The sequence below is a fragment of the Genypterus blacodes genome, unplaced genomic scaffold (genome assembly GCF_046128005.1).
Source record: "Genypterus blacodes isolate CSIRO-AG114 ecotype Tasmania unplaced genomic scaffold, CSIRO-AGI_Gbla_v1 ptg000143l_1, whole genome shotgun sequence".
NCBI lineage: Eukaryota > Metazoa > Chordata > Actinopteri > Ophidiiformes > Ophidiidae > Genypterus > Genypterus blacodes.
Window position 1 is genome coordinate 1,167,270 of NW_027466945.1, and position 25,028 is coordinate 1,192,297.

The window sequence follows — 25,028 nt, forward strand, 5'->3', positions numbered from 1 at the left end:
TTTCGCCCCAAAAAATGAAAAAAATGTCTCGTTATTTTTCAGACTGGAGCTGGAAATTCCCAAATCAAGTATTTATTTATGTGTAGAATAAATAATTTTTCAGTATCCAGTCGGCGGGGTTGAGAGAGATCAATAACATTGATCCCAATTGAATTAGAATCTCAAGACCCAACACCAATTGTTTCCTCTCACTTGTAGCCCAGCTTAAGTATGCAAACATACACAAACACACACACACACATATACACACACACACACTCTTCTGCATTGTCTGCATATGAATGATGTAGCAGGGAGGTTTTGTCTTTAATCCTGTTAATCCTTGAGTTTTGCTCAATTGTTTTGAAATTTTACATGTAGAATGTCTGGACCAAACCAGACACATTTTTCCTTTGTTTTTTGATACTTATAACTGTTTTGATACAATTGCTGCCTAAGTAGCCGTTGCTCATTCTTCAAAATGTGCTGTACCTCATGAAAGAATTAGTCTGCTGTCAGCAAATGTGGCGGACATCTGCGCTCATTACTTGTGTAAAAAATGACACCAATCAACCCAATGGTGGCGCTGTAACAACAACAGTTACAGTTTTACTTTTATTAATAACTTTGGAACCGGACATAGTATGATCAAAGGTGTGTGGGTTTGCAGAAGTGGGTGATCATGTTCTAGACAATAACCTGTGAAACTTCATCAATGACAGAGGACTACTCGGCTTGGCTGAGGTGTGCACTCTCATGCGTTCATTGCAGACCTTCAAAGATACCTCAGAAAAGCAAAAGCTTGTATAATTATTCCTTCCTTCCTTTGTGTCAATTTGTTGTTATTTGACTCTGTGTGTGTGAAACTAAATGCTTGTTTGCACATGCAGGTTGTTTTAGGGCTCAACTGTGTAAATACAAACATCAAGCATGGCCCCCTTAAAAAAAAACGGGATTAGAGATCAACATCTGTAGTTTAAATGTAGTTTTATCACATCCTCATTTCTCCATCAGAGCATCAGGAAGCATTTAACCGTCATGTCAATCTGATCGGCTGCATCGTGAGTCAGAACCTTTGAGCTGGAGTTGATTAAGGCAATATATCATTAACTTCAAATGTCAACCAAACCACTGTGACTAAGAATATAATATTGTTTTCATATGCCCATGTATATTTTATCAAGTTAACTGAATATAGAAAATAATGCAGATGTTTGTTTTGATTTCATGCAAATGTATTTAATTTAATTTAATTCAACACCTTGGATTTTATCACAGTTTTTAAATATTTATATTCTTGTGAGTGTGAGAGAGGAGTTCTTAGAAGTATAGAAGGACCTGCCATATAAGGTCACATGTGCATGGTGATGATTATCCACAACTTGTACATACTGATATGTGAGTTATGATTATGATGTGTGATATGAAGCATGGATTGAGCTTTGAACAAGTTTACAAAATATCTGAAGCTGTATTGTAAATTGTGTGCTGTATTATTGTCCTAATGAGTGACTGCTGCTGCTGCTGTGAAAGCCTGCCCTCTGCTGCACAACTGGAGTAGTGCATCTGTGGTTTTTCAAATCCATTTTTACTATTTTATTATCTGTTCTTTGGGATTTAAATTTGGATTTAATTAGATAGCCAAAAAAAGTTGAGTTGTAAAAATAAATACAGCAAGTAAATTTTAGCCTGTGGAAAACTGGACATTTCTGCCAAAGGTGCCAGGTTTATCGGTGATTTATTGGAAAATATCTGTGAGGAAAGAAATTCTACAAATGTGTAAATCTTGAATACCAAAATAATCAGGGTTTTCTGCCTAGTCTGTAGATTCTAGAAAAGAATTGATGATTGATTCTGATGTACAAAATTGAAACCTATGAGACTCAATCAGAAACAGACCGCAATCAAACTTACAACACATTTTTGGAATCATTTGGACTTAAATTGTGTAGAAGAAAAAAAACATAAGGAGGTTCCATTTTTACTCTAGAATGCAGAATATTCTTCACATTTTTGTAGACTTTCAATTTCTTCGCATTTTCTTCTGAAAAAAAATCAGTGGGAAAATTATTTACATATTCTACATTTTGCATTTTTTTAATTCAACACTTACATTAATTGAAATATTTTTTTGATTTGAAAAAAAAGTTCCATAATTACAAAGGAACCAAGACGTTTCTAGAAACAATACCTTTTTTTTGGTTATTTAAGCTAGAATCAAAAACTCTTCATGGACAAGCAGTGAACTGTTACTCAGCCAAAATGTCCAGATTTTGACAAGCCAAAATGTTTTGTCTAACAAGGCCATTTCTTAATCATGTAGCTTTTTAGGTGGCAAACAAAAGCCGGATTAAAATAAAATAAAAAGCAACAATGACTTCAGCTCCTTGAGGGTTTAATAGAGTTCAGCTGCATTTCAAACCTGAACTCACTGACTTTTTACCATCAGAGAATCAAAGCGTTCTATCCACTATGTCATGATATTGAAACTCTTTTACCACTAAGGTTCTTATACCAAGACAAAACATCACAGGCAGCACTTCAACATTTCTACCTGCACCTGGTTTCCCTCGAGGATCTTACTGACAGAAATACTGTGGCATTTGTTCATTTCAAAGTAACTGTATACTATTGTGTAATAATACAGAATATGTTTACATTTTGTGAATAATTTAGAATCAACTTTGTCTTATGTGGTCATATTTGTACATTTACATTTACTTAAGTACTCCATCCTGCTGCCTGGGGACAAACTACACTGCAAATCTTACATCCACACACACACACTCAGCTCAATCAGGTGTGTTCAACTGGTCAAGACTGTGTGCTTACCTGGCTGAACACTAATTATAGAACACCATTATAGATCATATCATGTATCCTCACGCTGGAATCATCCGTTATGATTACATGCACACATCAGACCCCGACTTCTGTCTGGACTGTTATTCTGGACAAAACGCAAGAAAGGGGTAGACGTGAACTTTGAATGGGATTCTGCTTTATTGGAGTATGAAGGAAATGCATGCAGAGGCGTTTTACTCTCATTATTCAGTTTACAAGCTGGAGTAAATTCACTCACTATCACATTATCCAGCTGTTACCGGGAGCAAACGTATGTGGATTCAAGCCGATTTCAATCCGGTTGCCTTTAATCAGAGTATATTGGACAATTTAATGGGCGTTTGAACACGCTGATGGATGGAGTGCTTCTATGGCACGATGCTTCACACACTTCTAATTCATCCACTCATGAATACCAGCTCAATAAGTAAAGAGAAAAAAATCCTGGTGCTCAGAGAAGCCCGTCACTGCTGTGTGCCGTTTCCATGGAGAAAATACGGAGACGTTTATTTATTCTGCAGAGTGTAAATATGTTTCAATAAATATCGATGTTCTGTTGTACGCTGGCCTATTCGATTTGTTCTGCATCGATGTTTCATTGTGGATAATACAGTTGCAACACACACACACACACACACACACACACACACACACACACACACACACACACACACACACACACACACACACACACACACACACACACACACACACACACACACACACACACACACACACACACACACACACACACACACACACACACACACCAAAAAAGGTGGACAACACAAAAACATCCAATCTGACTAAAACATCAGAATGAGCTTTAAGGAACGTGAAGACAATTTTTCTTTCTACTTGAGCCGACTGTGGTCCACTGACTGACTGACTGACTGTTTTCACATTTACAGTGTTGGCTGTTCCATGTTGGATCCATTTTTTCTCCATAATTTGTATTTCTGATGAAAGAAATCTTCAAATGAGTTCAGATTCTTCCTTCAGCTCCGCCATCAAACCCCTTTAGCCTGATCACAGGTCAGGTTCACGCTCTCACACACTCTTTCACTAACATAACCTCTCACACACACACACACACACACACCTATTTCCTTCTCCTTGTGCCTTTGATTTTCTGGATCTCCTTAGAGCTCAGGATCAGCATCCCGTTCTTGAAATGTCCCACTTGTCCCGAGAGGCCCGAGCTGGACCCGGAGGACACCTTGGTCTTCTTCCTCTGCTTGTCCCTGATGGAAAGGCAAAACAAAGACGCAGCGTGAATGCATTTCATCACTCCATCCTCCATCATTAGTACATCAGTGTGCAGGTTTGTGTCGCCCACCTTAGATTGCTCTGCTGCTGCTTCTTTCCTTTCTTCTTCTTCAGTTCCTGCAGTAAAGATACAAGTTGAATATCATGGGAAAGTGATCGAACCACAGCAGACGCCTAGAAAAGCACCGGCATGATGCGATCCAAATGAAGAGTCACTTTGTTCTCCGTGACCAGTAAGAAGCTGGAAGGACTCACCGGCTGCGGCGCCTCCTTGGCTTTCTGCTTCTTCTCTTTGATTTGCTGCTGCAGCGTCTTGTAGTTGACGTAACTCTTCTTGGGAGGCTTGACAGGGGGGAAAGAGAACCGTTACGTCTTTAGAGAAACGCTTTTCAAAAAAACGGGGGAAACCGAGAGAGTAAGAGTTCATCCTACTCTGGCGCCCAGCATGACGGCTCGGTCCTGCTCGAACACGCGCTGCTGCTCCTTCTTGTAGCCGGTGATCCCAAAGCGATGGACCTCGAGGCGAGCCTGCGCACGCACACACACATTGTGAAGCCTACAAGCTGTGGTTTACATAAAGCAGTGATTTGTGAGAACAACACACAAACTCTTCTTCACCTTTTCCAAGCTGAGTTCTTCCGGCTGCTCCTCTTGCGTTTTCTCCTTCGTCTGATTGGAGGACAGACAAAAGGAAAAGAGTGGTGAGGAGACAGAAAGAGACAAAGACGATCTTTAACATCATAATTCTGTAAATGTTGACAGCTTACGTATTTATATCACCATTGTATTTGCCATTTAAGACAGAGCAGTAAATGGTGCACTGTCACTTTAAGATGTTGTGGTGTACACAAATCAATGTGTGTGTGTGTGTGTGTGTGTGTGTGTGTGTGTGTGCATACACTCGTTCTCTCAGGGGCTGTTGTTGGCTGCTTGATCTTTAGTTTCTTTCTGGGGTCCTGGAAGGAAACAACTGGCACCTGATTGGTCTGAGAGCCAGGAGCTGAATCAGACGAGAGAAAGACGAAGAAGAAGCAGATATAAATGGAGGAGAATGTAAACAAACTTGAGGATGAAGTTGCCAAACCCCATAAGCCCCGATGAGACACGCCCACCACACAGCCAGCTAATCAGGGCTTTAAAGTGACAATACCTCAAATGTTTATGTTGTCACTTAGTGTGCACAGCACTGTCTCATAGTGATTGAAGAAGTAGATTGGAAATGGACATTTAAAGGTGCAAATTGTAAAATGTGTAATGGAAACAAAACCCTAAAATATCTCAAAAATGTTGTTCTGTTGGATTGTGTGTCTCCTGTTGTGTTGTGCAGCTGTACCTGTGTGTGTCTCCGTCTGCAGCTGCTTCAGTGCAGCTACATGCTTCGTCCTGCCGACTTCAGTGTGGTTGATCACATTGTTGTCCCTCGCGTCCTCTCCTTCCTCTGCTTCCTCCTCTTCCTCACATCGTTTACGTTTTTGCTTCTTCTGTGACTTGTTCTTCTTTTGTGATGCAGCTCCACCACCTGCGACACCAATCAACAGACAACCCCTTAAGCCAGTTACAATGTATAGACATTGTTTGTTTGTTTGCATGAATGTTGGTGACGTTTCTTGTTTGTGTTCTTTACTAAGGTGTCAAACTGTTACGCTCTCTTTACCATGTTGCTAAACCTAAAAGAGGCTTTCTCTGTTTAATAATGGTAAAATAAATAAAAATAGAACATAGATGGTACAAATGGCTTGCATTGTCGCCAGCCCACTTTTTTATATTCTATTTAATTTAAAAAACAATGTGTAACCATTTACTTTTCTACCTGTTCTCGATGTATTTTCACTGTTTTGTGGCGACGTGTTGCGTTTACGGTGCCAAGCGACAACGAGATAGATATTAAGTTGCCAAAATACTCTTCAGTTAACCGCTAATTCGCTTATTTTCTACTAATGTTCGCTCAATTACTTGACATTAGTTGCCCTTTCTGACATAGAAACGTTGACAGATTTGCTCTCGCCCGGTTGTTCCTGAGTGGATGTTTCCAGCTGTTAGCCTGCTAAGCTAAGATGCACTTACCGAAGTCATACAGTTTGTCCAGTAAATCGTCAAGGAACTGACCGTCTTCATCTACTCCGTTTGCGTCGTGGTTCATGTTGTGTAAAAGTTGTGTGTATGTAGTAAAAAAAATAAATATTAAATCATTTATACGTGTTCATTTGTAACGAATGCAGTCGACTGAGGTATAGTTAAGACTATAAACCACGTGGGATAGACTGGTCCTCCCCGGCCACCGTAGGCAACCGTGCGGCTTTCAGGTGTTCCTCGTAAATTTCCCGGCCAAGCATTCAAGTGTTCCTAGTTAGAAATACACAATAAAATCAGGCAGGCTCATGAATGCTTTATTTGATGGAATAGCTTCGTTTTCAAAGTATCCAAATATATTTCCAAATACCTGTATTTCTTAAGGAAGTTTAGAAATCATTAACTGATGAGAAAAGTTTTGCCCAAATACTATCAGCACATCAACTTTCCTACTCGTGGTGATCAGACTCTGGACCATTGCTACTCCCAATTGCGGGAAAGCTACAAACCCCTCCCCCGCCCTGCCTTTGGTAAAGTGGACCATATCTCCATTCTCCTCCTCCCTACTTATAGACAACGCAAACGCAAAACAAGAAGAACCAATCCTCCAGGACTGCTTCGAAACTACAGACTGGCAGATGTTCTGTGATGCAGCCGATGGAGACATAGACAAATACACAGACTCTCTCTCTCTCTCTGCCTAGATCTCCAAGTGCATCGATGATGTCGTTCCGAAGGTCACTGTCAGGTGTTTCCCCAACCAGAAACCCTGGGTGAATGGCAAAGTACTTGCTAAGCTCTTGGCATGGTTGTCTGCCTACAACTCAGGGGACTTGGAGGCCTTGAGGAGATACCAGATACTCTAGCTCAGGATCCTGGGCCTCAACAACTCCCTTTGTAACTGGATCCTGGACTTCCTGACGGGCAGGCCCCAAGTGATGAGAATGGATACTAACATTAGAATCCATTGATTTGGGACCACTATCTTTATAGCTCCAAAGTAAACAGCACCGATAAGACACGTGTAGAAAATACATAAATAACTCAAAACCACTTCACTTCTTTTTATAGTTTAAATTAATTTAGTGTATTTTATTATTAATCCAGTTGGCAGCGAAAGTACAAGAACAATTTAAAAAAAAAACAAAACAAGGTAGCATTTACTACATGCTGTCTGTTCTCCATTTTCACACACCCTTGATACGGCTAAAGCGTAAACATCATCCATGCTGTATTCTCCTCAACATTCACACCAAAACAGTCAAACAGCTGGAGCACTTCTCATAACAGACACTTGAAGTTTAATCAACCGTGACATATTTACACGTTTAGCCGGATTTTAAAAATATAAGAAAAACGACCACAACGTAACATGAAGTCAAAGGTACCGAATGCAGCATCTGGTTGACTGATTTCATGGCCAAATGATAGAACTGGTAAATGGAGTTTGTTTTCGTCGGTAGTTTAGCTATCGTAAGCTATCATTGCACTTTTGTGGTCTCAATAATGTTAATATACCTTTAACAAAGACTAAAACAGTAATCATTTCATCATGGGAACAAGTCACAGATAAGCATTTTACAAGATTTTAATCCCACATTAACAGACATAAAGGAATTTGTTCCTCCGTCATGGAGGACTGTGAGATAAACATCTGGCTGATCGTGATTAACCGTGACTGTAAGATGGTGATTGTTCAAACATTTAGAGGCTAAAGGTCAGAAATGTTTGAACGCGGTCATGTTTAGTCCAATATCACAACAATTTGCCTGAAAGATCACTTTTTTTGGAGTGACGATCACCTTCAATTGGCTGCGTAAGCCACTTATGGTAGTTCAAGAAAAGTACTGTACCATCATTGGGTAAAGAGCTGAAGGGCAGTTAGTTTCCAGTCAGTTTAGTTAGTGTGGGTGTCTTGAGGCACTTTTGCACTGTACCAACCAGGAACTACTTCAGGCCAAAAGAATAATATATAATAATATTAGTTCCTATTGGGAACATCAGCGTGCCCCCGCATGGAGCCAACAAGACCAAAACATCACTGATTGGTCAGACCTAAGCGTCCACATACGGGGCACGGTGGTTATATCAGCACTGTGAAATATGTAACAAGAGGCAGCGCCAAAGGGGGAGAAGAAAAATAAAATTTAAAAATATGATTGCATGGATCAAAGTGTCTCAGATGGAGGAGCGAGTGAAACGCAGTGCGCTTGAGCCGGCACAGCTGTCCAACTCCTTCAGAGACTCGGTGGGACGGTAACAGCGTTTATACCTTTTCTGAGTTTTCCCCACACTGGAACCTGGCGGAATAAAATCCTTTGTCATACAGAGTGTGTGTGTGTGTGTGTGTGTGTCTTTGTAAACCCAAAGCTTTTCGTTATCAACAGGGAAAACTGCAAAACCGGACACACGTTCAGTTTGACTTTTCTCTGCAAAGCACAGACCCAGGGATGGAAAGAGAAAAGGAAAGAGTGTGAGAGAGAAATTTGATCTGTGTAGCGTTTGGATTTTTCGTTTTGAAACGAAAACGAGAAAATCTGTAGACGAGCAGTTATCCTTTCTTTTTCTCTTGTCAAGCTGAAATCAAAATGATAATAAACCGAAAAACGGATTGGAACCATTCTGGATTCGCTCTTTGGTTTTCTCGTTATTTCGTTTTGGTATGAATTGGAAGTGAAGTACCAAGAAGAGGCAGCAAAACGACAAAGACGAAGAAGTTTGTCACAATCACCGCCACATACCAGCAACTCTCCATCTCACCAAACCAGAAGAATCCGGACCATTTTCCAGCTTATTGTCACTTTGATTTCAGCTTGACAAAAGAAAAACTGACTTAATGGTTTGTTTGGTTTGTTTTCGTTTCAAAGCGAACGAACGCTACACAGATTAAACTAAGCTCAGAGCAGGAGAGTTGAACCGCCTGGTCGGAAAGTGGGTTTTCCTCCACTTTTCGACCAGGCAGCCTTCAGTAACAAAGCGTTGTCACGAGGACGGAAGTTTGGGTTTGTTTTGTGACAGAAACGGCTTTAGCAGCGTAGATTCCCATCACTGTTGCAAATGCGAGCAAGGAACTCTGTAGGAACCTAGAGAGTTCCACTACCTCCTAAAACACCCAAGTATGAAACCCTCCTACAGGCACACAAAATCTCATCCGGTAGAAGAGTCTGATCCCTTTCAGTACCTTAGCTAAGAAAAATAAAAACCAATGGAAAAGAACGGTAAAAAAAACACCCAAATAGACACAAAGCACAACCAAAAACGTGGTCTCCAGTTCCAGATTTAGTGCCACTACTGAGTCCTACACCTTCTGGACCGGAGGCTGCGCTGACCGTCTGCCCGACTTCATGCGGCTGCGCGCGTACACTCGTAGGAAGAGAGCGAGGAAAACCACAGCCATTCCAAATCCGCCCACGATGGTGACGGCGTGACCGTAAAGGAAACAAGACAGCAGGATGGCGATGGCCTGCCGCAGGGTCATAATTATGGTGAAGACGGCCGCGCCGAACTGGTTGATGGTGTAGAAGATGAAGAGCTGGCCGCATGCTGAGCAGACGGACAATAACACGGCGTGGAAGGCGAACTCGGAGTATCGCATCATAAACGCTAGCGAGTCGAAAAAGGCTCCCTGCTCCAGCAAGGAGCCCACGGTGAAGAGGCAGGAGAACAGGTTGACCCCGAACATCATCTGCACCGACGACATCTTGTACTTGAACAAGTTGTCCTGCCAGTTGGACGTGAAGCTGTCGAACGCGATGTAGCCGACGAGGATGAGGACGCCGCTGAACGTGGTGACTGTGGACGGATGCTTGCTGGTCGTGCTGGACAGCAGGAACATGCTGACGCCCATGGAGATCAGCACGGCGGTTAAGTACTCCCAGTATTCGTAGCTCTTATGGGAGACGAGCTTGCCCATGAGCATGACGGGAATGACCTTGGAGGCCTTGGCGAGGACTTGAGTGGGGAAGCTGATGTACTTGAGGGCTTCGTACTGGCACCAGCTGCTCATGATGTTGGAGAGCGAGGCGAAGGAGTACTTGTACATGGGCGCCCCGTGCCGAGGCTGCTTGAACAGGGTGCACCACAGGCCCGACACCGTCAGAGCGAGGATGCGGTTCATGAAGACTAAGAACTGCGAGTCCGCGAACCTCTCGCCCCCGTCTTCGTTAGACGTGGCTCCGTAGGAACGCGTCATCACCCGTTCCTGGAGGACCCCCCATGTCAGGTAGGACACCTGGGAAGAAAGGAAAGAAAGGACTTTGGTAGATCTTCGATGGTTCACACTGCCGAAAAGTTGCATTTTCACAGTGAAGGGTTGTGTGTGTGTGTGTGTGTGTGTGTGTGTGTGTGTGTGTGTGTGTGTGTGTGTGTGTGTGTGTGTGTGTGTGTGTGTGTGTGTGTGCGCGCGCGCGCGCGAGTTTTGCTGCCTCTGCATTTTCGGAACAGTGATAGTGCGATTTTTCTTGTTGCCTGCTTTAATGAAAACTTTGATGCATGCAGCTGATGGATAAGAAGTGAACTGAGTGTGCTGTTAAGCTGTTGCTGTGGAAAGTAGCATGTTGTTGCTTAGCAGTTGATGAGAACGAACCAGAACATTCCAAAATATTGAAAAAACGTTTTACACAATGCCCATCCTCATCTGTTTAACCGGCCTCTCCTTTTATACAAACATCATTTCACAAACAGAGGGCAGCCTTAGATAGGTATAGTAAATAAAGCAAACATAAAGCAGCCTTTCGACACAATATGTGGGATTATGTGTGTGTGTGTGTGTGTGTCTCCTGGCAGGATTCTCACCTGAAGTCCGGCAGCACATAACACTAACTTGATGGCTTGTCGGAGCGATGAGCCTGAATCGCCATCGTTCCTGGGTGCGACCGACACGTCATCCAGCAGCCCTGTCTTTGCCTCGCTGCCAAACACACAAGCCTTGATGACGGGGAAGCAAATCCCCTGACCTAAAACAAAAACAACAAGTAAGGAACCACCAGAAAAAAAGATGTTTACGACAGCTAAAGACAAAAGGTATTAAGTTACATTGTCCCAATTTCTTTAACCAGCAGAACCATCCTTGTTTTCATATTCAAAACAGATTATAAAGTATCATAAGAACCAAACCTCTGTCTAGGTAGTTGATGCGTTTAAAGTAGCTAATGAGGAGATAGCCCGGGATGATGATGGAGGAGTAGCCCAGTATATTGACAAGAAAGCGAAAGGGCCAGAAGTCGCGCCAACCGTCCAGGAGCGCCGGTTCATCTGCTGTCGCCACCGCGGAAGGGAAGAGAAGCAGCACCAGTCCGGACCAAACCCTGCAGGGAGAGACGAGGTGGGAGACATCAGGCCATTTACCCCCCAAGTGCAACACAGAAACGATCTCCAGGTTTGTTGTGTTTCTCTACGACTTCACTTTGGTTTAGCAGAGTTTGCATATTGAGTGCGTAATACGTCTAAATTTCGTCAAAATTCTCACATACTTTAGATTTTAGATTCAATGGCGCTGGCAGAAGTCTTTCATCCATTTTAGTCGACTACAGTTGCTCATGTGAGTGACACAGCTAACGGCCGTCAGGGTTGATTATGTATCATTCTTCAAACAGAATTAAATGTCAAACTCTATCATTAGTCGCGCTACAGGTGTTGAGTTTCAAAAGTGCCGTCAAACCAATACAGAAGCAACTGCATTAAGGAGTGCGGCGCCAGCCTATCAGCAACCATTCTAAAACGAGAACACCCTTAACAAAGACTAGAAAAAACACCAGCCGGCTATTGTCACTGGTGAGTTTTACACACCTTTAGTGTGAAACCTAGATATCTATTCAAAAGGTGTGTTTCTTGCCGTCGTGGCAGTGTGTATAGCCTATTCACAGGCAGGGACTCCTCCCAGGAGGCCGGTGCCTGAATCACACAGAGCCTCTTTGTGTGGGACTCTGCTCCGGCCAAAGCCAGAGCTAGTAGCCTACTGCGGCAAGACCTGGTCTCCGAGCAAGCAGCTAATTACATACAGGAACACTTCACACTAACGGTGTATAACACACACACACAGCAAAAGCATGGACTCACAGAGGCAGAGAGCAGAGCCAACTTACAGGATGGCTTATTACAGGACAAAGATGATAACGGCCTCCATTCAGGGATACTAGGACCACGTGATCTGTTCTTAATTAATGTTTTAAAAGATTTCAGTAACAAATATATCTTTACTGCACTATGTCTGTCTGGCCCACTAAGCCTAATACATGGTCTACATCAAAATGTGCCTGACAAACCTGAACAAATGTGTAATTATGCAGTTCAATCTTTGTTTACATCTATGCAAAACATTTGAGTGATTTGTGAAAACCATAACAATTGCGATTTGAACATTTCTTCTCCGTTTACACCATGTTTTTCAAGATATGTGACTTTTGTTGACTGTCTATAGGTAAATTGATAGACTTTAAACTTGTATCTGTACTTGTATCTTGTATCTGTATACAAATTGATCTTTAAAAGGTTACAAACACACCTGTGGTCCTGAGGAGTACACAGTGTGGATGAGTTGGGCTACTGTACCTATTGATTGAAACTGAGTAATAAACTACTGAAAACAATACATGGACAAATTCAACTTTGTGTGCGAATAAATTGCAATAATAACAAAAAAATATTATTACTAGTACATGGCTTTTAGGACCAGCAGGGGTGCACACGCGAGAGTTTGAGGAAACCCCGATTTACCTCCTTTATATCACGAGATTATGGCTTGTAAATGGACTAACAGGTGTTCAGGTGTTATGTTACTTTGAAGATGGACTAAACCATTCGTGGTAGAGGTTTTCGGACTCGAGAACAACTTCATTCTCAGTACAACGGGCAGAAATGTAACATTAACACGCGGGATATATGAAATTCTAACAAAAGCAGATGAAACTGTGACTCATTAATGTTGACGTGTCGTGTTTGTGTTATTAGACAGGAAAGGGTACCAGCGGTAAAGTAGACACGTCTGTGTATCCTTAACGTTTGGTAGCTTTTCCCGTCCAAACAAATCGAGCAAACCGACCGTGAACGCCGTATGTAGAGTGACCTCAATCACGTACTTCCGAGCTCGATCTCCTTGCAATGTAACGTTTACCTCCATGAAAAAGATGACATGTTCCCACTCTTTGGCCCGACACCTGGCGCAGCACACACGCCTTAACACTCAAGCGTCTCCGCGGTAACAGACCATGAAGCCTCGGGGGTCGAGCTGAAGAAAGAGCTGAAGAATCACAAACTGTCCTCTGACTGGTGAGCAGCTTTTTTTTTTTTTTCTTTTTTTAAATCCCAGACGTCTGTAACTTCTCGTCAATAGGCGATGTGTTCACTTGACTTGAGCAACAAAAAAAGACGTCCGGTCCTTTTCCTCCTCCTTCCTCCTCAATACCAAAGGATGCCGGAGCCACAATAATTGCGCCTACCGGCGGTCCTGCCCCCTGGTGGTGCGGAGTTATAACGGCACCATGCCTAAATCAAAAAAAGTAAAGTTGATAAAATAAATAAAACTATAACACAATTATCAATAACTAATAACGATAATCATAGGGTGAAATTGCCCGAATGTAATTACTGTAAACTGAAAGAATCGGAACTGGTAACAGAGAATTTAGACCCCCATTTAATGTACAAACTAGCTTACCTGATTCTCTGATAGTATTTGTCTTTGGCAAAACTAGTTTGCCTTTCACCTACTGAATGTTCATGTTTATAACCAACTACACAAACAGCTTGTGAGCTAACACTCATATCGTGAGGAACAAAGTATAGTTTCATAACACTGTGCTCTAGTCAGTGACCACAGATGTTTGTTGGTTTAGTTGTGATAAAATTAGTGCTTGTGTGTGTGTGTATGACTGAGTGAGGAAAAAGTGCAAGCTGTGGAATTTCCAGTGGCTCCTCAGTTCTTGTACTTCAACTGCAACCAGGAAGAAGTTGTTACAGGGAAAAACATGCACCTTATAAAAGCAGCGAACAGGAAGCAGGAAAGAGCACTGGGGGATTTCATGACAGAACATTTGTTGTCTGTTCTTTCATGCAAGGAAAGTTTAATCTTGAGCTACTGCACTTGCAAATAAAGTCTTCACCTGGAAAGGCTTCCTCAGTTCTGACAGACAGGTGTGGATTGTCAGGATTTAACCTCTGTGGAGTCCTTGTCAGGGTCGTTGATACCCCTTATTGTACAATCTGTGTGCATTTCTAAAACTAAATAAAGCATTAAAAACCTGTGCTAAAACTTATAATAAACCTGTGTGGACCTTCCCAAGAGTTCTGCAACCAAAGATGACAAGATGCAATGACATTTTATCTCTTTTATTACAAAACAAGAGAGCTTAAAACTGCTAATATTAAACTAGAGTGGTCAGTGTGATCTGACCATATTCTGTAGCTGAAGGACAAAGATAAATAGAGGAACATGTTAATATTCTAATCAATGTATTCAATGCATTTCCTAACAGGAATCAACAAACCAAACAATCAAGATGAAGCCGTATTGTGTGCTAAATTGACTGCGCTCGTTAGCAGTTCTTCTACTCAGGATCGGAACTTTGCTCGAACAATTAACACAACCTAGGACATTTTTGCCTGTGTTTGTTTTTGTGGAAGATTACGCGAAAAATCTTGTTCCAATCTTAATCTTTATCCAACCTGGTGGAAGGTGGTGCATGGTGATGTTCCACAATCCAAATAAATGTTTCATAAATGATCTTTCTATGGTAATCTGTCCTTCATGATCTGTGATCAGAACTGGAGGAAGGAGGTACTGGGTGCAAACCCTTATCAATTTTTTTGTGATTTTTCCAAAGTAGTTTGGATGGGCAGAGGCAGTGTTCTATACAAGTATTCTATTAAGACAAAAATCTTTTTGTTCGGCCATGTCGTTTGCGCTTCTGTTTGTTGTTCTTGCCTCTGATCGCATGCCTCAAAAAGCATGTTAGGCTAAGCTGAAAGAAAAGATCCTGAAACTGGCTTCAAAGCAGCAACAGAGGAGAAATCCGTTTCTCGTTATAATTCGCAGGCGTTGAAAAGGTGAATGCTCAAATTTAAACATCAAAATGTGTAAAGAGGTAGATTCCTAGGGCATTGGTGTGGATGATATCATATGTTGGATTTGACAATCACAGTGAGGTGGTTGTTGCTGCTGCTAACTACACACCAAGACAATTGTATAAAAGAAGCCAATTCACGACTGTGGCGTGGCACAGGATGGTAGAGCAGTCGTCTTGGAATCTGAAGGTTGCTAGTTTGATTCCAGTCTCCCATTAGAGAGTCTGTTGAAGTGTTGTTGAACTCCTAACTGCTCCTGATGTGCAGGTACGATACTTCAGTCATACATCAGTGAAAGTAAAGCGCTTTGGATAACAGTGCTATATAAGAAGTTAGTTATTACTGTTGGCAATGTTCAAGAGTCAATTTAGTAGAATCACTCGTTGTCAGGCAGAAGTCAGATTCATATGATGCTCATGTTTCTCTAGAGAAGAGATGCTTAACGATCAGAACATATAACAAACAAATCTATATAAAGGAAAACCTAAAAGCTTTTTCACGTAGATTACAGTTGCAGTGACACTCCAGACAAATCCAAGATTGTAGTTCAGCAGCTTCACTCGACTCAAAAGTTCACTCCAACCACGGACCTCCCAGAGATCTGGATGTCATCAAATGGAAACAGAGCCAGAATCTGAAAGAAAACATAGAAGAACATTACCAAATTCCTAATACAGTGCGTGTGCCAAATATTGGGAAAATGCACAATATCTAAAGGCTACTGAATATTTGTATATAATAACTCACGTCGTCATTGCCATCAGCCAGATCCAGTGCCGTGTCATCCTCCATGTTTCGCAGCATTGTGTCAGCACCGGACTGGCAGAGGAGGTGAGCTATGGCAGCATCCTGCCGTCCCACAGCCAGATGCAGGGGCGTGCAGCCGTTAAACATGGCAGCATCCACGTAAGCGCCTTTTCTGAGCAGCATTGTCACTGATGGGGCGTCGTGTAGCTCCACGGCCAGATGGAGAGCCGTTTTCCCACTGGTTCCTTCCTGCAAAGGGGTGTAGTGGGGCAAGATCAGTTTCTGAAGTACACAAACGGAACTAGAATATGAAACACCAGCACCTATTATTATATCTAAAGTCATTTTACACCTGGTGGTTCATTTTAATGGCGCTCATACAACCACATGCAAACCTTCACTATGTTAATCTGAACACACTTTAGGTAAGATTACCTCTCAGAGGTTCATATTAAGAATACATCAATTGATAGATAGTTTTGGTTCGCCCTTGAGTCTGTTTGCTGTGTACCTACCCAATGAGACGTACTAATGGAGGAAATAAATAGTTCAATTCTAAATCAAGCAGACTAAACCAAATAGGACGGACGACACATTAACGCCCGTTCAAGCTTTAATGTGACTATTATCAGATATTGTTACTAGATGGGAACATAGCGAGCCAAAAATAAAAATACATAATATAATAACAATAATAATAAGCAGTGATGTTTGGATGGTGACTTAAGCTGAGAGGAATGTTGAGAGACAGACTGTCTGTTCTCTTCTATTGCCATCGACAGAACCTTGCCCAGACGCTGGTTTGGCTTGGCTTGTTTAAGCAGGGGAAGTCCTGCCTAATCATATCTCAAATCTAATTATGTCTCCGTGAATCCTGCAGGAGGCCCTAAGCTCAGCTCATATCACTCTCTGCATTGCACAGGTGCAGCAAATTTATAGACAGGAACACAACATGGATGCAGTAATCAGATTTTGAAAAGGATGAGTGCGATTATAAATACTATCCACCCCTTGTGGCTTATCTGTTAATATTGGCTACAGTATGTTCTCAGACCTGCAAAAAAAAAGACAATCCACAAATGCTTGAAGTAACATGTTTCATGAATATGACCTTTGTAAGTGGTTGCAACCGTACTGTATGCCTTGTTGATGGTTAAGCATTTAATTCCCAGTGAAGTGCATTGTTCCTTAAATTGATTAGTAAGGCCATTTTATTGCTCACTGTGGATTGAAAGCCTTGATTATGTCATTGTATCTAAAGCCTAAAATTGGTGTGACAGATTTACCTTGATGTTCAGGTCTGCCCCCTTTGTTACCAACCACTTCAATAAATGATGCTGTCTGTTCAGGGTAGCCAAGTGAAGACAGGTCAGACCTGGAAGGAAACATGACAGAGATCAAAGGGGATGAGAATAAAATTATGAAAAAGTAAAGTGAAAAGTAAAAATTATCAAAACATCAAACTCAAAGCCAGAGAGCAGCAGCACCATTTCACATCAGTGAGGTGTGTGGTTTCCCATTCTGCTGTGAGAAACAGGAAACGCTCCTACATAAGAACGTCACATTGGCTGTTGAGAACCTGCACCACAATGGTTCGTCCCTTTTTTTTTACCTCTCCAGTTCTGGGTCTCCAGCAGTGGCGCCATTTTGCTGGGTGAGACCTCTCTGGTCATTTCAGTTGCACAGTCCGTCTGTCCGTGTTGGCAGGCCACATGGAGGGCTGTGTTCCCATCCTGGTCCTGCAGCTCCAGGCTGGCGCCTTTGTCCACCAGATCCTTCACCACATGCGGCAGGTTCAGGTAGGTGGCCAGGTGCAAAGGCGTCTGTGGATCACCAAAAGATAACATTACACAAGGTTGGCAAGAAAGATATTTAATATCATCAGCTGGCAATGAACATCCATATTGATTTTTGGAATCACTTTGCATTCCAGAGAAATACCCCTTTTTTCTCCCAAACTGACATGTGCAATGCCAATGCTCTCAGTCACAGCTTGACTCCCCACTACTGACTGAAGATGGGTGCAGACTGGGTGCTACTTCTGTGACATTTGATCCTGCTACTCTTTTTCACTTATGGGAATTTGGCAACCCAACTCCTTGGACGATGTAACAGTCGGTGCCCACATCTTCATCTTGAGGTCGGTGTCTTGCTTACCCGACATAACGGCAGGATTTTCTGGTGTCCATGACAACAGCAATTTTACTTGCCAGCATACAACACCAAGTACAAGATGTAAACTCCATCAGCAAACATGACATCTGATAATGGTTACCCACTTCCCCTTTTCCCTGCTGATGTTTTTTGTGATGTATCAGGTATCAGCCATGCCACTATCATCTAAACACACAGGTCAGAAATCCCTTTGTACTTCTGACACAAAATATGAAACACTCTCCTACTCCGTTTGTACATGAGTGATAGAAAGAATGCACTAACCATTCTCCATCAATAGAAATAGAGGACAAAGGCTTAGGTCACTACAGAATGAACGAGGCTTGGGCTGTTTCAGGTCTAGCCTGTTTAACAGCTGTGCTGGCAACTTCTGTTAGGCTATTTCATTACTCATTCACTCTATTTACATTACGATTCAGAATATGTTTTGGCAGGCAAAGTAAAGTAGCTCGGCCTAAAAACCAGCATAAAGAACAACTTGACATTGATATTGTATTCTCTGAATAACAGTGAATGACATTTAATCAAAGGAGGACAAATAAATATACTTTAAAAACTGTTAAGGATATACAAGAAGTCTTAAGTAATGTTTCCAAATGTCAGGTCATAGGATGACTACCAAGAGGAAATGAGCCAATCGAAGTGGACCCTGCCTCTAAGAGAACAGGACCAACTGAGTCACTATGAGAGCTGCTGAGTCTTTACTTTGCCTCTTCACATGTTTCCTCTGAAACAAGCAATCCTTTGACAATTCAAGTTTGCTTTGTCCACACAAGAGCCAACTCTGTCATCTTGAATGCCTGGAAAGATTCATACACACGGCCATATGAGGATATAATCCACAGCTCCCTGTGGTTGTGTTTCTACAGGAGGTATAGGGGAGGGGATTTTCCATCCAAAGTCTCTTGTGAGCTAACAGTGGAACCACCCACAGTGATGTCCCCAACAGTGGACAGACTGAAAAGAAAGAGGAAGAGCACTTCTCTGGAACAACACAGACATAACACCACTGTTGCCACAATGACAACAGTGGTTATTAAGAAGTCGGTTAGGATCCAAACTTACCTGGTACAAATTGTTTTGGATGTCCAGGACATCTTTGGGGAAAATCCTTATTAGCTGGTGTGCGATGAATTCATCTTCATGGATGATTGCTAAGTGCAGGATCCTACAGGAGAAGCAAAGAGCAACCATATCTTATCCACTGAGCGTGCAGACACTTACAGGCGTACAACTCTTATGTTGAGCAATCGACTCAAATGCAGAAAAACAGACAATGTTGCTTCATATTTTTTCCACTGTATTCTTATACTACCTGGAAATACAATACGGAGTGGGCTGAACGATGACATTGAGCAATGTGAGAAAGTTTAGAAAAAAGGGCTCAAACACTTGAAGCACGTCAAACATCACACACTAACCTCGAAATCTGAGTGGGAAGTTGTAGAAGAAAATGTGTGCAAAAAGCAGGAAATGGACCGAGCATTAGCGCTTAATTTAGACTGAACTTGAACAACACACAGAGGACCTTGCTACATCATTATTCATGTGGTTAAATGGTGTCAGGGGCAACATTTACTCGTTCCGTGTCAATTCATGTAAATGGTAGAGTATGTTCTAAATACATTAGTAGAGTTATTGTGCAACCTTTTTTGAAAATGTTTACACTGTAACATCTGCACTGGAATGGGAGTTATCAAAGTGCAGATGGCAAAAACAAATGTCATTCAGTCAGAATGGATGTCTCATTCAGAGAGAGAGAGAGAGAGAGACAGAGAGAGAGAGAGAGAGAGAGAGATCAAATGTTCACACAAAAGCTCAACATACAAGCTTTCCATTCAGCTTTCTGTTTAAATGCCACAATAGAAAGGCCTGTGACGAACGCACAGGCCTGACAACTCATTTAATGACATTTAAGTCATTTCGACTGACGACATTCAGCGCAAACATGTCTTTGTTCAAATGCTTATCGATCGTTCTAAAGATATATGATTGTGCCTTTTAACTGTATGTTTAAACTCTTAAGCCTAAGCAGACCTGGTATTGGGATCTTTATTGTTTGATCCAAAATGATGATAAAGGGGATTCCAGGTTCCCAGAAATAAAAGTCACGACGTAGATAGTGACACACAGTGAGCATAAAAGCCGCTGCCCAAGAGTGAGGGTAGCGCTGTGATCAAGCGACCGTTACCCAGAAATAGAGCTTCACAGTCAGAAAGAACAGAGCGGGAGAGTGGCAGACAGAGCTGGAGGTCTGCTCTGCTGCGGACTTTACCACACAGCATAAACTACCTTAAGGAAACTTTTTGTGGTGACACATATGAGGCGCGTTTATTGAGTGTGAAGTTATGATACAGATGTTCTGTCTTTGTTACAGTTTAGTTTTCAGTCTCAGTTGGTGCCCGCTAAACACGTAATAAGCAATTGGCACTGTGAATGTTCCAGATTATATGTTCCAGATGTTACTGCTAGTCTCGTGAGAAAAGGATGTACCGTTTGAAACCTTGACCCCACCGCACTTAAGTGGATAATACAATTACAATTACATTTGATATTTTATATGAAACAAGGTGCTTGAGAAGAGAGACTCTAGTTGTTGGAACTCATGTCTGGTTGGCTGGAGGATTGGTTGGCTTGATTTAGCAGGATACTCGCAATCTTCCAGCCTGAGAGAAGAAGCCATTCAATTTGAGAACAATCTGAATCTAGAAACATGTTCCAACTGTTTCACAAAGTTTTAAATGCCAAATGTTTTGGACTAGAACAACGTCTTGTGAGAACATGCTTACACAGAGGTGGCGGCTACTTTTATTTATTTAAAAAAACACAGCAACAGGCACAAACTTGAGGCTTTTCATGTGTGTCTATTAAACAGTGCTGGTCATTTTGAGGTCCAGGTTGGGTTGTGTAAGTGCTCAAATGGCTGCATTGTTTTGCCTGTGTTAAGGGGGGGGGGGGGGGGGGGGGGGGCTGGTCCGGTCTCAACTTACTTCATCAAGTTTATTAATTAACTGTAGCCATGTTTCCTGTTTCAAATGCATAAGCAAATAAGACTTGCTTTCCTGATCTGGCAATACTTGGCAATGAGGAAATACTGAGGTGATAATCAGGGAATTAACCATCTAGGCTAGATATCCAAAACAAGCTGATTGCAATCTGGGTAGGATTTACAGCAGAACAAACCAGAGAGTTCCTGCAGAATGAAAACTTCCACAGAAACTTCAAATGATGTGGTGCAATACCTGTAATATGTTCCCTGTTTGAATTTGAATTGTTTTTCATGGAAATCCCAACCAAAGTAATTGCAAATGTGCTTGAATTCAATCACCAAAAGGTTGTAAATGCCATCAGCCAGCAGATCTGGCTGCCAGAGAGCAAGCGTCTTTATGTCAAAGGAACTTCCTGGTTCCTGGTAAGACTTGAATAAATAAGAGGTGAAAACATTTCAATGGGAAATTAATGTTTGCATGATTCTTTCTCAGTCAAAGCAGCATGATGCACCATGGTGCGTTCCAGGTGTTTTATCACAGTTGTCCATACGTTTGGGTGTTGTGCACAAAGCAGCAGGACTAGCAGCTGATGAGTTCTGGCACCAACCAATGAACACACATGTGCACACTGTCCGATCCTGATCTACCAGTTTACTTGGATCAAAAGAACACCTCCGCTGCATGACAGCATGTGCTTTTGTCTGTACTGCACGGGGAAGTCCAGGTCTTACTCTTTCACTTCTGCTTTCTGACTGACACGCCCCACAGGAGTGCATCCACATCCATCACCATGACATAAAAAGAAATAACGACATAAAACCCCCTCAAAGGTCAATGACATTGGAAGATTTTAATGCCATTTTTTTGTGTTGTGATTAAGCAGACCAAATACCAGAAATGATGTCAAAGAAAACAACACCTGTCTGGCTGATGACAGACAACAGTAATTTGAGTTAATGACTGGCAGACTTTGAGATTGTGAACATCAAATGTATTACAGCTAATGAAAGCTTTTCTGTGGTAAAAGGGAGTAAATTGCCTGTCAAGATCAATTGGAAAGAGAGAAGGGATGGTAGGGAGTGAATAGTTTCAGGTACCTTTAGGTTCAGTTGATATCACAGAGGCAAAAATAGAACACTTGTTTTGCTTTAAGCGTGCATAATCCCACTGCCAGGGAACCCTTCAAATACCACAGGTGGGACATAAACCCAAGTGCTGCTCAAGTGGTTATGTTGGGTTTTTCTAATAAAAAGAAGCATGTCTCTATGTTACATCTGAGCTTTGTCAACAGCCCTTCCAGGGCAATATTACACTGAATGCAAGGATGTGAAAAACAGGCAGTAAATACATCTCATTAATATGACTTTTCTGGTTTTACTCCTAGTTCCAGATTCTCAAATGTGAGGGCCGCTGCATCATCTGTTTTCTATCATTGACGATTCTAATGTGTTTAGACAAAAACTAAAACATTTCACCTCAAGTGTCTAAGAAATTACTAACAGTATTTGCACTATTTTTGACATTTTACCCACAATTAATTAATAATGGAAAACCTATAATCAACAGATTACTCTTCCATAGATGTAATCATGACTTGCAGTCATGCACACTGAGCAACATTACATAAAATGTTGTTCAGTACACACAAGCTGACAATGATTTGAAATAGTAACCAACAACAATTTGATTGCTTAACAATGAGTTGACTTTCAGATTCATGTAACGACAAACTGAAACTTTATAGGAGTCCTTCTGTCAAATGACGTGGACATTTGTGAGTATTTTATTTTAATTAATCGCGTAAATTAAGAGGAAAACTAACTGGTAGATTAATGACTAAATGACTAAAAATAATGCTTAGTTTCAGACGACAGAATTAGCAACGAAACTGCTGTACAACTTTAGAAGCAACAGTTCCAACCTGAGCAAGTCCAAATGAAAACAAAGCAAACTTACGTGTCTCCATCTTCAGTGATAGTTGTGAGCAGGTTGTCGTCCTGCTCGCTGAGTTCAGTGCTCCGTGTCTGCTCCTCCGGGTTGCTGCTGATCGTACAATCCCCCACGATCTCTGACAGACTCTCCACCGTGATGGAGGCTGAGATGTAGGATGAGTCCAGTCGCTCCTCTACGCCACTTAACTTGTCGTTGCTCTGGCTCGAGTCGGAGCTCGTCTCCGGTGGTTCTTTGCTAATGAACGTCTCGTCTTTTACAAACGACCTGTACGAGTCTATACCGGAGTCGGTGCGGTTGTCCTCCAACAAGTCCTCTTTTCTGTATTCGTTGCTCGCCATGGTGGCCTGGCTGGGTGTCTTCCTCGGCCCTCCGGGAGAGTTAAGCGGCTAGCGGAGGTCGTCGCTGCCCGGTGTTGTGAGCGGTCCCCCCGTAGAAAGTCTGCTAACACCTGAGGAAAGCGCCGCTCCTTTGTGGAACCGCAAGATTGAAAAATGCATCACCTCACTGCTCCAAAGGTGTTTTAAATCATTATACACAATAACAGCCAGCGAAGAGAGGCGAAACTCCGACCGTCGTCTAAATATCCGGTAACAGCAGCAGAAGTTTCAGTCGGATTTGGCAGCGCATAACTGAAGGCATGTGAGCAATGAACTGAAAGGAGAGAAGGGCCGAGGAGACGGGAAGCGAGCTGTTTGTGTCACCGGGGGGAATCCCCAGTGGGCGTGAACGCAACGGGCACGCAGACGCTCACACACCCACACGCACATGCACTAGCGCGTACACGCACACACACGTATACGCTTAACGTCAAGGTAATCGGGAAATATCGGGAGATATACCTTACTAAAATCCACAAAATGTCTCAAACTTTTCACAGGTTTTCTTTTCATGTTTTCATTTAATAGCTTTTTTCTTCCGGATTTTTTTGGAGACATTTAGCGAGCACTGTTCTTTTTTTGGCGAGGTCGAGGGGGGGGATTGAATAATAATTATAATAACTAGAAAAATGTATTCCTGAACAAAATGCATTTCCTGAAGAAAATGCACTGTGCTTGCCAATACTGGAAATATTACTGAATAACTGTCTGAACGATTGATATGTGTCTGTTTCCTGCACCCAGTGTCGAACACAACCCCCTGATTGTAAGAGAGCTGCTGTACCAAACGGAGCAGTTAAACGCGATCAGCGTGACGGCCCAAATTTTGAAGTTGCAAATGAATGCCACTATGCAGCTTGTTGACGAACACAGGTGCAACCAACTAAGTAGAGAGGCAGAGCTCAGTCAGTGTTTGATGAAAGATTTAGCAGTAAAACCATAAAAGATTTTAAAGATTTTTAATGCTTGAATTACCCAAAAGATGTTGCTGTACAACTGTAAATCCATAACGATTTTAAATGCTTTAAATACTTTAAGTACGGGATTGAACCTTCAACCTTCTGATCCAGCCAACAGCCAAAACACATATATGAGGAATTTTAGCTGGAAAATGCATAATATTTCATCAAAACTATGAACACTAAAACTCATCGCAATAATGTTCTGAATGTGTCAATTTTGTCAGTTGCATCAAACAATGAACAATTATTGCTGTGATTGCTTGCATGTTCTTTTATATGTTGTTTAGCTCTATATACAAAGATTATTTTAAAGCCCCATTATCAGTGTATTGACCACATGAGGACATAATGTTCACTTTAGTGGATACATGCTCATGTCATCTTAATCACACAGGTAAAATGTGTGTCTCATTTCAAACCGCCACCCGACTGGGGGGGGGGGCTGGGTTTCACCTCCTTAGCACCGCCTTTGTCTGTGGTTTTCTAGTACACAGAGCTGTGTGTTATTTACATGGTGCTGGCTGCTGACATGTGCCTGCTGTCTTTGTCCTGCTTCAGCCTGTTTGTGTCTCTAGGAAGCGAACTTGGCGCCCCATTACCTC

The 25,028-nt window shown here is 42.0% G+C and overlaps 3 protein-coding genes across 3 annotated transcripts; all 3 read right to left on the reverse strand.

The window, feature by feature from the left end:
• Positions 1 to 2,974: 2,974 nt before the first annotated feature.
• fsaf1 (40S small subunit processome assembly factor 1) lies at positions 2,975 to 6,361 on the reverse strand. Its single transcript, XM_076165396.1, has 8 exons — positions 6,157 to 6,361; positions 5,426 to 5,611; positions 4,992 to 5,092; positions 4,711 to 4,761; positions 4,525 to 4,620; positions 4,348 to 4,434; positions 4,163 to 4,209; positions 2,975 to 4,067 (listed from the first exon to the last, which is right to left on the reverse strand). Exons 1-8 carry the CDS (start codon positions 6,230 to 6,232, stop codon positions 3,926 to 3,928), a joined length of 786 nt encoding a protein of 261 aa, XP_076021511.1. The 5' UTR covers positions 6,233 to 6,361; the 3' UTR covers positions 2,975 to 3,925.
• A 2,981-nt stretch (positions 6,362 to 9,342) lies between these two features.
• slc35b2 (solute carrier family 35 member B2) lies at positions 9,343 to 13,546 on the reverse strand. The gene is made up of 4 exons (XM_076165345.1): positions 13,274 to 13,546; positions 11,278 to 11,468; positions 10,957 to 11,117; positions 9,343 to 10,393 (listed from the first exon to the last, which is right to left on the reverse strand). The coding sequence occupies exons 1-4, from the start codon at positions 13,291 to 13,293 to the stop codon at positions 9,461 to 9,463; spliced, it is 1,305 nt and encodes a 434-aa protein (XP_076021460.1). The 5' UTR covers positions 13,294 to 13,546; the 3' UTR covers positions 9,343 to 9,460.
• Positions 13,547 to 14,471: 925 nt separating this feature from the next.
• nfkbie (nuclear factor of kappa light polypeptide gene enhancer in B-cells inhibitor, epsilon) lies at positions 14,472 to 23,768 on the reverse strand. The gene is made up of 6 exons (XM_076165338.1): positions 23,091 to 23,768; positions 19,210 to 19,312; positions 17,582 to 17,792; positions 17,256 to 17,344; positions 15,970 to 16,218; positions 14,472 to 15,856 (listed from the first exon to the last, which is right to left on the reverse strand). The coding sequence occupies exons 1-6, from the start codon at positions 23,423 to 23,425 to the stop codon at positions 15,788 to 15,790; spliced, it is 1,056 nt and encodes a 351-aa protein (XP_076021453.1). The 5' UTR covers positions 23,426 to 23,768; the 3' UTR covers positions 14,472 to 15,787.
• Between the last annotated feature and the right edge of the window lie 1,260 nt (positions 23,769 to 25,028).